The 12176-nt window shown below is 43.6% G+C and overlaps 1 protein-coding gene across 1 annotated transcript in view; it reads right to left on the bottom strand.

The window, feature by feature from the left end:
• LOC112147728 (oxygen-regulated protein 1) overlaps positions 1 to 11001 on the bottom strand; it is an 11660-nt gene extending 659 nt beyond the window's left edge. The window contains exons 1-3 of the mRNA XM_036216247.1: positions 10043 to 11001; positions 6517 to 6741; positions 7 to 5329 (exon numbers count right to left, since the gene is read on the bottom strand). Of these exons, the coding sequence (XP_036072140.1) occupies positions 7 to 5329; positions 6517 to 6741; positions 10043 to 10769 (6275 nt within the window). The 5' untranslated portion in view covers positions 10770 to 11001. The remainder of the gene's footprint in view (positions 1 to 6; positions 5330 to 6516; positions 6742 to 10042) is intronic.
• Between the last annotated feature and the right edge of the window lie 1175 nt (positions 11002 to 12176).

The raw sequence follows: 12176 nt of genomic DNA, 5'->3' as shown, positions 1-12176 counted from the left end.
CAGTACTGGCCGCACCGCAGGTGCAGCGAGTCCACCGAGTCTTGGGGCCGCAGGGCTCCCTGCTCACCACTAGATGTCGCTCTTGGCTGCGTGACGGCTGCGGCCTCCTCTGGATGCACCTTCCCATCAGGGATTTTGAACTCCACTGAGGCAAAAGAGGACAGGCTGCCGTTCCTGTTGGCCCAGGTTTTGGAGGTGTCGACGGTCGGCGACACCCTGAAGCCCCGCCCTTTTACCACGGCGGCATCCAGCTTCCCGCTGCGGATGCTGGCATCGTCCAGGAAGGGGTCAGAGTCACTCCCGTGGGGCATGTTGAAGTACTTGCACCGTAAGGCGCCTGGCTTGGCCATCTCCTCCAGATCGGAGGAGGAGATGGCCGCCAGCGGGCTGTGCTGGGGTTTGGAGTGGGGCGGCGAGTCCTCGCTGGTGTTGTCCTGACCCGTGTCCACGGACGAGCTGTCCAGATTCCCGTACATTCCCATGGAGAGTGGGGGGGATTTTCTGATCAGGTGGTTCTCCTTCAGGAGCCACCTGCCCCGATCGATCAGAACCCCGTCGGATGACTCTCTGTCGGGGCTGGAACCACCAGCTGGAGGGTTTTGGACGTCGGGGTCTTCCTTCAGTGAGCTGGCAGCGCTGAAGTAAGAGAGATCTTCTCTCAAGGCTTTGGAGTCTCCAGCAGAAGACAAGCTTCTTAAGGAAGGACTGTTGAAGGCCTCTGAGCTGCTGGGGACGGACAGTTTTGTCCCGCTCTGCTCCACGTTTGTTCCTGAATGTGAGCAGAGCGGTGAAGACTTCTTTGGTGGTTCTTCTCCGCTCTCTGAGCTCACTTCCACCGAGCCCTGACTCTTGTACCCGCCGCTCTCGGACGTCTCTGGTCTGTAGTCGGACAGGTCAGAGGTGATGGGGCTGGGGAGGCATTTCAGACCGTACGAGCCCTCTTTTGTCCTTGTGCTCGTCTGTACGACCCGAGCATTCTCGGGCTCGATCCGGATGTTCCCCTGAGAGTCAGACGTGAATCTGAGAGAAGAAGAGCGGAGGGCGTGGTTCACAAAGTCCAGGAGATCCTGGGAGATCTCAACTGGATGTGAGGAACTGCTGCTTCTTTTCTCCTCTTCTCCTTCGTCTGTCTCGTGAAAAGAGTCTCCACCTTTGTCATCCTCACACGGACCTTCAGAGGAAAGTTTGGTTGGAGATTCCACATTTTCTTCTTCTTCAGCGTTGCTTCTGCTTTCCTTCAGGCTTGAGGCCTTCGTTTGCTCGGTCGGTTGTTCGTCCAGTTGATTCAAATTTTGTGCATCGCCGTTTCTCTCGTCTTCATCTTCGTTCTTCTCTGAGGTGGCATCGTCTTCTCCCTCCAGATCATCAATCCTTTCTTCCTCTTCTACTGCTTCCACGCTTCCTTCATCTTTATCTTTTTCTTCTTCCGATTCTTTTTCACTCCATTTTCTTTCTTCCCTCTCCTTGTTCTCTTGTTCTTCCTCACTAACTCCCTCTGAGAACTGTTCCTCCTCTTCTTCTTCCTTCTCTTCATTCATCTCCAGAGTCTCGCCTTCTTCCTCAAACCTTTCAACTACACCTGCTTCTATCTCTTCATCTATATCCTCAACACTGTTTTTCTCCTCTTCCTCTTCTTTTCCCTGGACAGTTGCAGATCCTACTCCCTCATCTGGCACATATTTAGGATTGTCTTGCTCATTGTTCTCCTCTCCGGCCTCGTCTTCCTCCTCTTCTCCTTGATCAGTTCCACATCCTACTTCCTCCTTATGTACATCTTCATGATCCTCTTCCTCACTGTTTTCCTCCTCTTCCTCCTCTTCTCCCTGATCAGTTGCAAGTCCATCCTTCTCATCTTGAACATCTTCACAATCATCTTTCTCACTGTTCTCCTCCTCTTCCTCCTCTTCTCCCTGAACAGTTGCACATCCGGTCTCCTCATCTATCACATCTCTATGATCCTCTTCTTCACTGTTTTCTTCTCCCGCTTCCTCTTCCTCCTCTTCTCCTTGATCAGTTGCACATCCTGCCTCCTCATCTATCACATCTCTATGATAATCTTCCTCACTATTCTCCTCCTCTTCTTCCTCTTCCTCCTCTTCTCCCTGATCAGTTGCACATCCTGCCTCCTCCTCTTGCACATCTTCATGATTCTCTTCCTCACCTTTCTCCTCCTCTTCCTCCTCTTCTCCTTGAACAGTTACACATCTTACTTCCTCTGCTTCCACATCTTCGTGATCCTCTTCCTCGCTGTTTCCTTCCTCCTCCTCAGCTGTCTCCACAGCGCCCTCTCTCTCATCTGTGTCCTCATTTTCATCTGAATTTCCTGTTTCCTTATTTGCTATTTCCTTATCTGTCCCTACGTTAACCTCTTCCTCAAACTCCTCCCCCATCTCCCCTGGCTCCTCCTCCAGTTTCTCAGCTGATGCTATGCTTTGATCAACCTGCTGATCATTCCTTCCTCCTGTATTCTTTTCCTCCTCTTCTTCATCTTCCCGCCCCTCCCATTCCTCTTTCTGTATGTCTTCCTCGGATCCACAACCTTCGTTTTCCACCTTTTCTTTGTCTTCAGATTCAGATGGCTGGTTTTCTGCCTCCGACTCCTCCTTGTGTTCAGCGTTCTCCTTCGTCGTCTCCTCAGAAACTTCCGGTAAAGGTTTAGTTTCCTCTTTGCTTTCTCTGACGAACGTCTCCACGTCTTCCTCCGAGTCCGACTGGTTCTTCACCGTTTCCACGTAGGTGCTTTCCTCAGCTGGATAAAAGCTTTTAATGGTTGAAGATATCTGCTCTCTGAGGTCCTCTGGCATGTTCATCTCCTCCATCAGCTCGTCGAGGCCCACGTGCTGGTCCTCGAAGATGTCCCCGCCCTCAGAGACGACGTCCAGAGCAAACTCCGTCTCTGAGACTTTGGGGGAAAGTGGTTCGCTTTCCAGCCTCTCCCTCAGGATCTGGAAGTCCTTCCAGCGCTCCCTGAAGTGGGAAGACGCTCTGCTCTGCAGATCCGTCAGACTGGCCCTCTGCTCTTCTTCGTCTTGGATGTTGGAAATGTGCTGCAGGGACTCCAGCATCAGCAGGGCCTCCGAGGCGCCGTCAGACGGCTTGCTGTCGGCTGTTAGGTTCTCTCTGAGCGTCATCACTGACAGGAAGGAAAGGAAGGCCTTGCACGACGAGCCGAACACCGACGCCACCTGTGTGGAGAAGTTGGGAGTGCTGCTGGAAGTCTGCAGAGCTGGCGTGGAGTTGCCGGTGGACGCTCTTCTGATGCACTGGATGGATGAGCAGAGCTGTCGGAGGACGGGTTTGATCTTCTCTTTGGGGTTCAGAACGTGAGCTGAAGAGGTCTCGCTGCTCTCTGCACCGATCACTTCAGCGGACTTGTGCGACCTCAGCCGGTTCTCCCGGTTTACCGGCTCGGCTCTGATGCTCGGCATTGACACGCATAAACCCAGGGCTCTTTGCTCTCCATGGAGCTGAGCTGGTCCTTCATGGGAAAGAGGAACGGAGAGGCAGGAAGAGGACTTCTTCATGGACTCAGGAATCAGAGGCTGGCTCTCGTTGGTGTCGTCAGACTCAGAATCGGCTCCAATCTTGAAGATGACTTTGGTGTGGACTTCTTCTCCGGCAGCTTCGTCTGGACACGGCACCTGGTCTGGGGTGACGTTCTCCAGCCAGTTCTCCACGTACTGGTGGATTTCTGAGGGAGACGGGTTCAGAGAAGGCATTGAGCTGCACTCGCTCAGCTGTGAGGAGGATTTCGGTGCAGACAGTTTATATTCGATCATTGATTTTGGTTTGCTGAGGGACTTTTTGCCTGAAGAAGACTTTTTGGTCTGTAAAATGTCTGACATGTTCTTCTTCATCTGCGGCCTCGCGGTGGGCGTGTCTATGTTGTGGCCGTTCTCCTTAGTCGGTGGTTTGTTTGTGCTCTGACTCTTTGAGGAGCTTCTTCGGAGGTACCCGGGGCTTGCTGAGGTCGATCCTTTAGCGGGGGGCTTTGGCTGGACGGATTTGGTAGACGGGGGCTTTTCTGCTGCTTTATTCCTCAGACTCTCCATGGAGTTCAGGCTCTTCCTTCCAGCGCTGGCGTCACTGCTGAGCTTGTCTGGAGAGGAGTCCTTGCTGCGCTTTGAGGGACTGATTCGTTTTTTGTCCGCGCTGCTTGTTGAAGCCGAGCTTCCGATTGTTTTCTTCTTGGTGGTTTTGGGCGGGTTTTCCTGGAGAACTTCTGCTCGGATCTCCGCATTGTTTGTAAGCGGATGTGTCGGACATTCTGGCTCGGATGACAGTGACAGCATCTCCTCTTTCTGCCTCACCAGTGAGTCACCGGTGGGTGGCTGCCAGTTGCAATCTATGTCACAGTCGTTGTTTGAGGAGAGAGGTCTTGAGTCTGGGGAGGGCTTGCCTTCAGAAGCTCCATCTGCGCTGTACTCCTCGTTCGCCAAGTAGTTGTCATAGCAGCCTTGAGTTTCGTAGATGTGCATCACCGTTTCCGTGACCTCCATCCCGCCGTTGGGGTCCCGGAGGACCTCAGATCCCGTGGATGACCTGACGGAGGAGGGGGGCTTCCTCCCTCCTGCAGAGGCGGTTTTCCGCGGTTTGGGGATGGGTTTGGTGCTGCTGCTGCTGCTGTGTCTGACGACGCAGTAGCCCTCCGTCGTCTCTCCGTCCGCGGTCCTCTCCACGTAGGAATAATGTCCCATCATGCTCTCCTGAAAGCCTTTCTCTGTAACCATCTTCACGCTCTCCACGGAGGCCTTCTTATTGACCCGTCGAGGACCGGGTGTGGGCGTCCGCTTGAAGCCGGCTTTAGCTCTCCCCAGAGCTGCCGGAGTGTCGCCGGTGGAGCCCACGCCTCTTCCCGCTCCATCACGGTGGTTCTCCTCTTTGGTTTCATCCTCTTGAATATTTGAGGAGTCTTTGGCAACAGTGTGGTTGGAGTCAGGAGAATTGTTGCCCGACTCCGAGGCCGAGGCACAAACTTTCCTCCTGCTAAGGCTGGAGCGGCTGACCGTGGTGGTCCAGTGGAGCATCTCCTCCTCCTTGATGGTCAGATGGACCTTCATCTCCACCGTCATGCTGCCGTCTTGATTCACGCGGAATGACTTCTCGATGTCATCCTCGTGCGGTATGATGCAGGATGGAAGCTCAGTGTCTTTCTGATACGTCTCCATGGGCGTGGGACTCTGCTGAGACTCAGGTTCATCCAAACCGTGGCGCTGGTACCCGTTCACGCCGCCGTTCTGAGAGTTGTGGATCTGGTTGATTATATATCGCTCCGATGACAAGGAGAAGTTTTTGGAGCCTCTTCCACTTGTGAGAGATTTCTTCTTCTCTTTGGTTGGAGACAGTTGTAATGTGGACAACGGGGAAAACAGAAACAGAAATTAGGTCAAAAGTGGTTAAAATACTGGTCAAGATGATGTGATCATTTATGTTCAAATCAATGATTTTGTGCATAGAGATCATCCTTTAACATGTTCTTCTGGTTTTTTTTTTCTTGATGGAGGAAATATGTAAAATGAAAAAAGATTAAAATTAATGCTTTGTATTATCAATAGACTGGCGATATGATACGTATCGCGATGCACTTCTCACAATATGATACATATCACAGTATATCACAGGGCAGTACCAGCGGTAATATCTCACTTTTTATTTATTTTTTTATTAAGACTTTATAAAAACTTTATCTGAATATTTATGCACCTTTCACATCAATAAAATTGTAAAATAAATGTATTTAATGATCAGAACATTCAAGCACTGGAACTTTATCTCATATTCATGTTGCTTTTAACCAAACAAATTCATGGTGTTTTTTTTTTTAATTAATTTAGGAAATATTTTTTCAAAACTTTGATTTTCACAACTAAATTTTGGGAAAAAACCTGAAAATAATAAAAGTGTCTTAACCAGTAATGTTTCATATGTATGGTTGAGATAGAAATATTTTTGCTTATTCATACTTAATTAAATATCCTCTTGGGAGCATTTTATATCAGTATCGCCAAACAAAATATTGTGATATTTCACTAAATCAATATTTTCTTACACCCCTAAATAAAACTGTGCTTCTGAGTACTTTTTATTCAAATTGTGTTGGACAAAGCTTGGGTTTGTGAGGCGTCTCCCATCTCCTCTAAATTATAAATCCTCCACATGCAGACAAATAGATCCATTAATGTCTTTGTTTTCCTCATCTGAGCTGCAATCTGGATCTGAACTGTGCAGCTGGATGGTTGTTGGAGTGGGACTTATATGCATTGGTTTCTGTTGAGGAACTGTCAGTCACTAGACTGCTCTCTGCTGCCACTGTCCATTGACTTCACCTCAGTGGTGAGTTGGTGTAACTACAAGTCAATTTACAATCCAAGATGGCTAATTAACAGCCTCCTCTGATGACCATTGCTGGGATACACTGTCAATTCTTCTATACGGAGAGAGTCTCACTAATAATGGAAAAAAAAATAAAATATTTATCGATCATTCTTGTACTTTTCAGGGGGGGTTAATACTTACGAAGTCTGCTCTGCTGTGTTGCTGGTTCCACATTTTCCACATACAGGATTTGAGCTGCCTGACCCGTTCTCTGGAAACGAAAACCTCCTAACTTGAATGGTTCTTTTCCTGCAGCTACGACGACTCCAGAGCACAGAATGAGAGCAGCGAGACCGTCCACCTGCAGAAGAGGAGACCAGGAATCACCCATCTTACTGTAAAACAAGTGTGTGTGGATTTGTAAATCTGTGAAGTACATTTTAACATCAGTATTTGGGGATGTTTAGCATGTTTTAGGAGAAAAAGACACGACTCGTTTTTCAAATTTATATTTTTACCTTTTAAATTAGTTTATTTAAAAATGTTACATTTGCAACTAAATGTATATTTAGCAAGCTAGACATTTAATTTTAAGCTAATTTTTTTAATGTATATATTTAGCTTACAAACTAAATATTTCATTTTATAAAATTAAACATTTAATTTTCATTTTAAATAATTAGATCTGATCTAAATATTTATTTTCTAAACTGAAGATTTTAAATGTTATAACGAAATATATAGATTTTAGATAAATATTTGGAATGGATCTAAATATATAGTTAAAAATTAAATATCTAGTAAAAACTAAATATTAAGAATGGATATACAGTACATATGTAGTTAAAAAGTAAATATTAGTAAGAAATTAAATATTTAGCTTGGATCTAAATATTTAATAAAAAACTAAATATTTAGAACAAAACTAAAACATTTTGCTAAAAATGAAATATTTAGAATGGATCTGAATATATCGTTAAAAACTAAATATTTCGTTTGAAGTACATATTTAACTCCAAACAAAATAAACAATTAAATTAGTTTTAAAATAAATAAATATTTAGCTTCAAACCAATTATTTAGATCCAAGCTAAATATTTAGTTTATAACTAAATAATTATTCTTTTTAATTAAACATTTGGATCCAAGCTAAATATTCAATTTTTCACTAAATTTTCAGATCCAAACTAAATATTACGTTTTAAACTAAATATTTAATAAGAGATCTAAATATTAAGTTATAAAACATAAATATTCAGTTCAGAAAATCAATGTTTAGAGCAGATCTAAATATTTAATGTGCAAAATAAATGTTTAATTTCATCAAATTAAATATTTCGTTTGTAAGCTAAATACGTAATTTTAAATAGATATTTTGATAAAAATCCAGGCTAAAAATGAGTAAATGTAACATTTATAAATTTACTAATTTTAAAGGTGAAAAATGTATTTGAAAAACGAGATCTGTTTTTTTTTTTCTCCTAAAACATGCTGATTATCCAAAAATGTTGATGTTAAAATTTTCCTTTGCAGATTTAGAAATAGCACCCCACACCCCCATCCTGGTGTTTAGTTTTATAGAATCCTTTCCTCCTTAAGAACAGGTAGTCATCCACCTGATCACCTGCTGAGTTTGTGGAGCAGTTCTAGATTAAAGCGGTAAATCAGTTTTTTCAACAACTCTTCTGGGAATACTTTGGCTGGACAAGGAGAGGTTGGTAGCATCCTCCGTTTAACCCCTTGTTCAGATTTGGAAACATTTGAACTGTTTGGAAGGTCAAACAATCTTAACTGTGACACCTGAAAGGTTTCCACCAGAGCAACATGTTGGCTTGTGGAAACGACACAATTTCAGATCAAAACCATTTTTTTCTAATTCATAGATTCAGCCTCTTATATGAAAAATTCTTTGCAAAACTTTAAATTAGAGTCTGTTTCCCAACATTTCTTTGGTCTCATGAAACATGGTTGTGTTGGAGGATCCAGACACGCCCTTACTTTGAAAATCCAGAGGCTTCTTAGAAAGGAAGTCTATTAAGGACACCGATGGAGGCGGCATTAAAACACACGAAGGTCCCGTGGAGGAGAGTTTTTCCAACTGTAAGATATTGGAAAATTGATTGATCAAATATTTAATGCATTTTAAGATTTTTTTATTTGTTTTAACGTTTTTTAAATGCTCTTTCACCGCTGTACCTCTCTGTCCTTCCATCCCATCATAGCACCTCAAATAAGCTGATCAGCCTCTCCTGGAGGCTGTGAGATCCAAGAAGCTCTGACAGGAATGAACGTTTCCAACCTGTGTGTTCGGCATCTTCACTGCTCATCATAAAAAATCTTCTCAATAATTATTTTTAGAGTCAGGCTTTGAACACGGAATGAAACTCCACTCAGCTAGAGTGTTTTATTTTGCTTTTATCACTGTTGTGAATTTAAGATGTCAAATAGTTTATATTTTACTAGTTTGCTTTTTACTTATTTAACCTTTTAGTTGTTATCTTAATAGCCCTCGCCCCCCTCACTCTGGTCAGAGCTGTACATGACAAAGTCATTGAAAAAATAACATTTTTTTTTTAAATGGCGGCTTTTCTGTTGGTTAATCTCCATGGCAACTATTTTAACATTTGGTTACGTGGGGGTGATGAACAGGTCAATGTCCTTTTTAGAAGAATCGTCAAAACTACATTTTTGCATTACCATGGCAACTGAGGTTTTTGAATAACCACGCCCACATTTCTAATATATTTATATAATATCTAATATTGTTTTGCTCATTTTAAGTTTAATGGATTCAACTTTTACAATTTTAGGGTAAGAATTGTGCGAGGAACAAGAGAATGTCACTTTTGTGACTAACGCCGTTCAAAATCTACAAATCAGTTTTTTTTCCAAGTAGCTTCCGAATGATGCTCAAGGAATTATAAGATTATTATAAAGTAGAGATGGAAATCCCTTGGAGGAGTTTACATTTGTAGAAGGTCATTTATTAAAAGTCAAAGTTCAACAAAACGTTGGATATGGTTGTAGATTTAAACTGGTGTGAAATTTTATTAAGTTTTATTTCCCATATTGTGGAAAAATGTGAAAATTGCAAGTTTCACACTTTGCCACAAAATGGCCGCCGAGCTGGAGGTGCCCTGGCCATCCCATAATAATTTCAAAACTTCTCCCCCTCTGCCCATCAGCACGATCCATCACCTGAGTACTAAAACTTCCTGGGTCTCCACACTACACTTCCCATCAGCCCCTGCAATCACTCCCAGCCGTATTTAGTCAGAGCCCTGAGCTCTGCTCAAGGCGAAGTCTTGTTTGTGCCACTCTGCCTGCATCGCTGAGCGTTCTCATCCTGGCCTCATCTTCTGATTGTTTGCCGCCTGCCCCGACCCTCGCCAGGACTCTCACCCGGACTCTGTGTTGACTTTGACCATAAATGGGCATTTCCTGTGGTTACTATGCTGAATGAATGACATGATCACTCTGGTTGTTCTCTGATGCCCTCATGGTCATGTTTGACCTCTGCCTGCCTGACCCTGATTTGTCTTTGTGGACTTTCAGCTGTGCTTCACTCCTGCTCTCCTGTCTGTGCCAATAAACCTGCTGCCCTTGGATCCAGCCGTCTGCCCGTTTGTGACACCAGGACGGCTGCGGGACATAAATATGGTGATTTGATTTCTTTTTTTCCAGTTAGTGACCCAGAATGATGAGTGGGGGACATTCCTCTAAGTACAGCCTGAAAACTGGAATGATGAAGAAGTTAGGATCTGCTCCTTCGTTTGGTCACTTACTCTTCTACCATCGGTTGAGAAGAGCTTCAGCACCGGAAACTGCAGGATCTGAGACAGGTAATCCAGCAAAGCATCAAATGTTGGAGCAGTTCTTCTCTGCAGGACGATGGTCCGTTTCACACTGGGGTCTTTGTTCTTGATGACCACCAGCTTCTTTGGTGTCCTGACGGCCACTCTGTCAGTGACCTTCACCGGCCTGCCACCGCCATCGTTTCCTCTCCCAGAAAGCCTGAGCCGCAGACCTTGGCGCCTTCGTCGCTCTGAACTGAGCGCTCTGGTGGTGTTCCAAGGAACCTGCCGCCGAGTCACCTCGTCCAGGTTCAGCGGCTTCACCCGTTTCTGGTCAGAACACACGTAGGCTCCTCCGTCTTGTAAGTCGTCCAAAGCTTTGACGAGGTGAGTTCCTCTCGGCGTGGTGATGGTCCTAACTCCAAACGGCAGAGGCACTTTCTTGGACAGAGCGTCCAGCAGAGCATCGAAGGTCTTGAAGGTGCGGGAGGTGATGATCATACGATGCCCGGTGAACTTGTAGTCCCCGCTTTTGTAGAAGCAGACTCTTTTGGACCCTGAAGCATTAGTGGCGGGCGGCAAAGCTCGAGAGGGGAGGGTTTGCCCGCTGTCAGACGACCCCCCCAGGGCTGGGGGGTCCTGCACAGGTGTGTTACTCATGGTGTCTGAAACAGTCGACAGAGTTAGAATTAATACCTAAAAGTACTTTTTTTCTGTTGTACCCATTGACTGTTATTCCAAACAGGAAGTACCCACTGGCTCCAAGAATCCAAAATCCCGTAGATTCCATTGAATTATAAACTGGCCAATCAAATCCCTCAATAAAAGTAGGAGGGGCTTGCTGGCCCATGCATCCAACGTTTAAAAGATTTGATTTACAGATTTTGTGTAACCCACTTTCAAATGGTAGGGGTGTGGCTTTCCATCAAGCTCACTCCTGATTGGCCTGAGTGGTTGCCATAGAAACAATCAGACAAATCACTGCTTACTGATGAAGTCAGGAGTTGCAATGCGGAAACATGTGCGACTGAATCAACTTCATTTGGTTGGAGCTTGAAATAAATAATTTTTCATGGATGACATCACACTCGCTCTGTCCAGTTCTCATATACAGGCAATGATTGTAGCAAAGTTTCCTCAGTGTAAAAGTGTATGTGGACTCATTTGAAAACTTATATAAACGTATGGCTACTTAATCCTATCATAACAACTGTAAATTTTATATTTAAAAAGTAAAGTCAGTTTTACATTTATGATAAAAACAATAAAATTTAACAATAAAATCAACTTCAAACATTGAAATCTTTGCATAGTTTCTTTCTTTTGTTATTCTTGACATTTTAGATTAAATTGGGTAAATTATTTGAATATTACAATAGACCTTAACTCATTTTTTCTGGGTTTTTTTTGTTATTTTGTTGTGCTGAGGTGTAAATCTGATACAGAAAATTTGGAATAAATCAAACAACTAATCTAAATCTTAAAAAAGTAAAAAAGACTGATGCTTAAAAAATGTCTCACTTTCTGTCTTGCAAGAAAAAAATAGTCATATAAATTAATTTCATTAATCTTAGTTTAAACAAATGTGTATTAATGACAGGAATTTTTATTCTTAAACTAAGAATTCTTGGTTAGACCATTTTCTTTCACCCAATAGCAAATTTTGGGGGGGAAATTTGAAGAAATCTTTGAAGAATTTTAGAAATTTTGACCTATTTTTATGGAGACACTTTTTGCAGTCTAAAGACAAAAAAAAACAAAACAAAAAACAGTCTGTTCCCATAAAACAAAACAATCTTTATAACTTTAGAAGAAACCCCAATAAGCTGAGAACTCTTTCTATAATTTTATAGAAATATGGAAACCCCTGAGAATATGTATATAACATAAAGGACTATAGGATATATAAGACTAAAGATTTTACTTGGAAATGTTGTTAAAAAAACTCTAATATGAGTTTTAACCTTCAGCTAAAGTAGAAGCTGATCGTAAACAAACACCAGTACATTTAACATGTTGACATGAAAACCGTATCCAAACTAAAAAATGGTGTCACTACCGAAATCG

This window comes from Oryzias melastigma, linkage group LG17 (genome assembly GCF_002922805.2).
Source record: "Oryzias melastigma strain HK-1 linkage group LG17, ASM292280v2, whole genome shotgun sequence".
Classification (NCBI taxonomy): domain Eukaryota; kingdom Metazoa; phylum Chordata; class Actinopteri; order Beloniformes; family Adrianichthyidae; genus Oryzias; species Oryzias melastigma.
The sequence above is the reverse complement of the archived record's forward strand: the minus strand, read 5'-3'. Positions and strand labels throughout refer to the sequence as shown.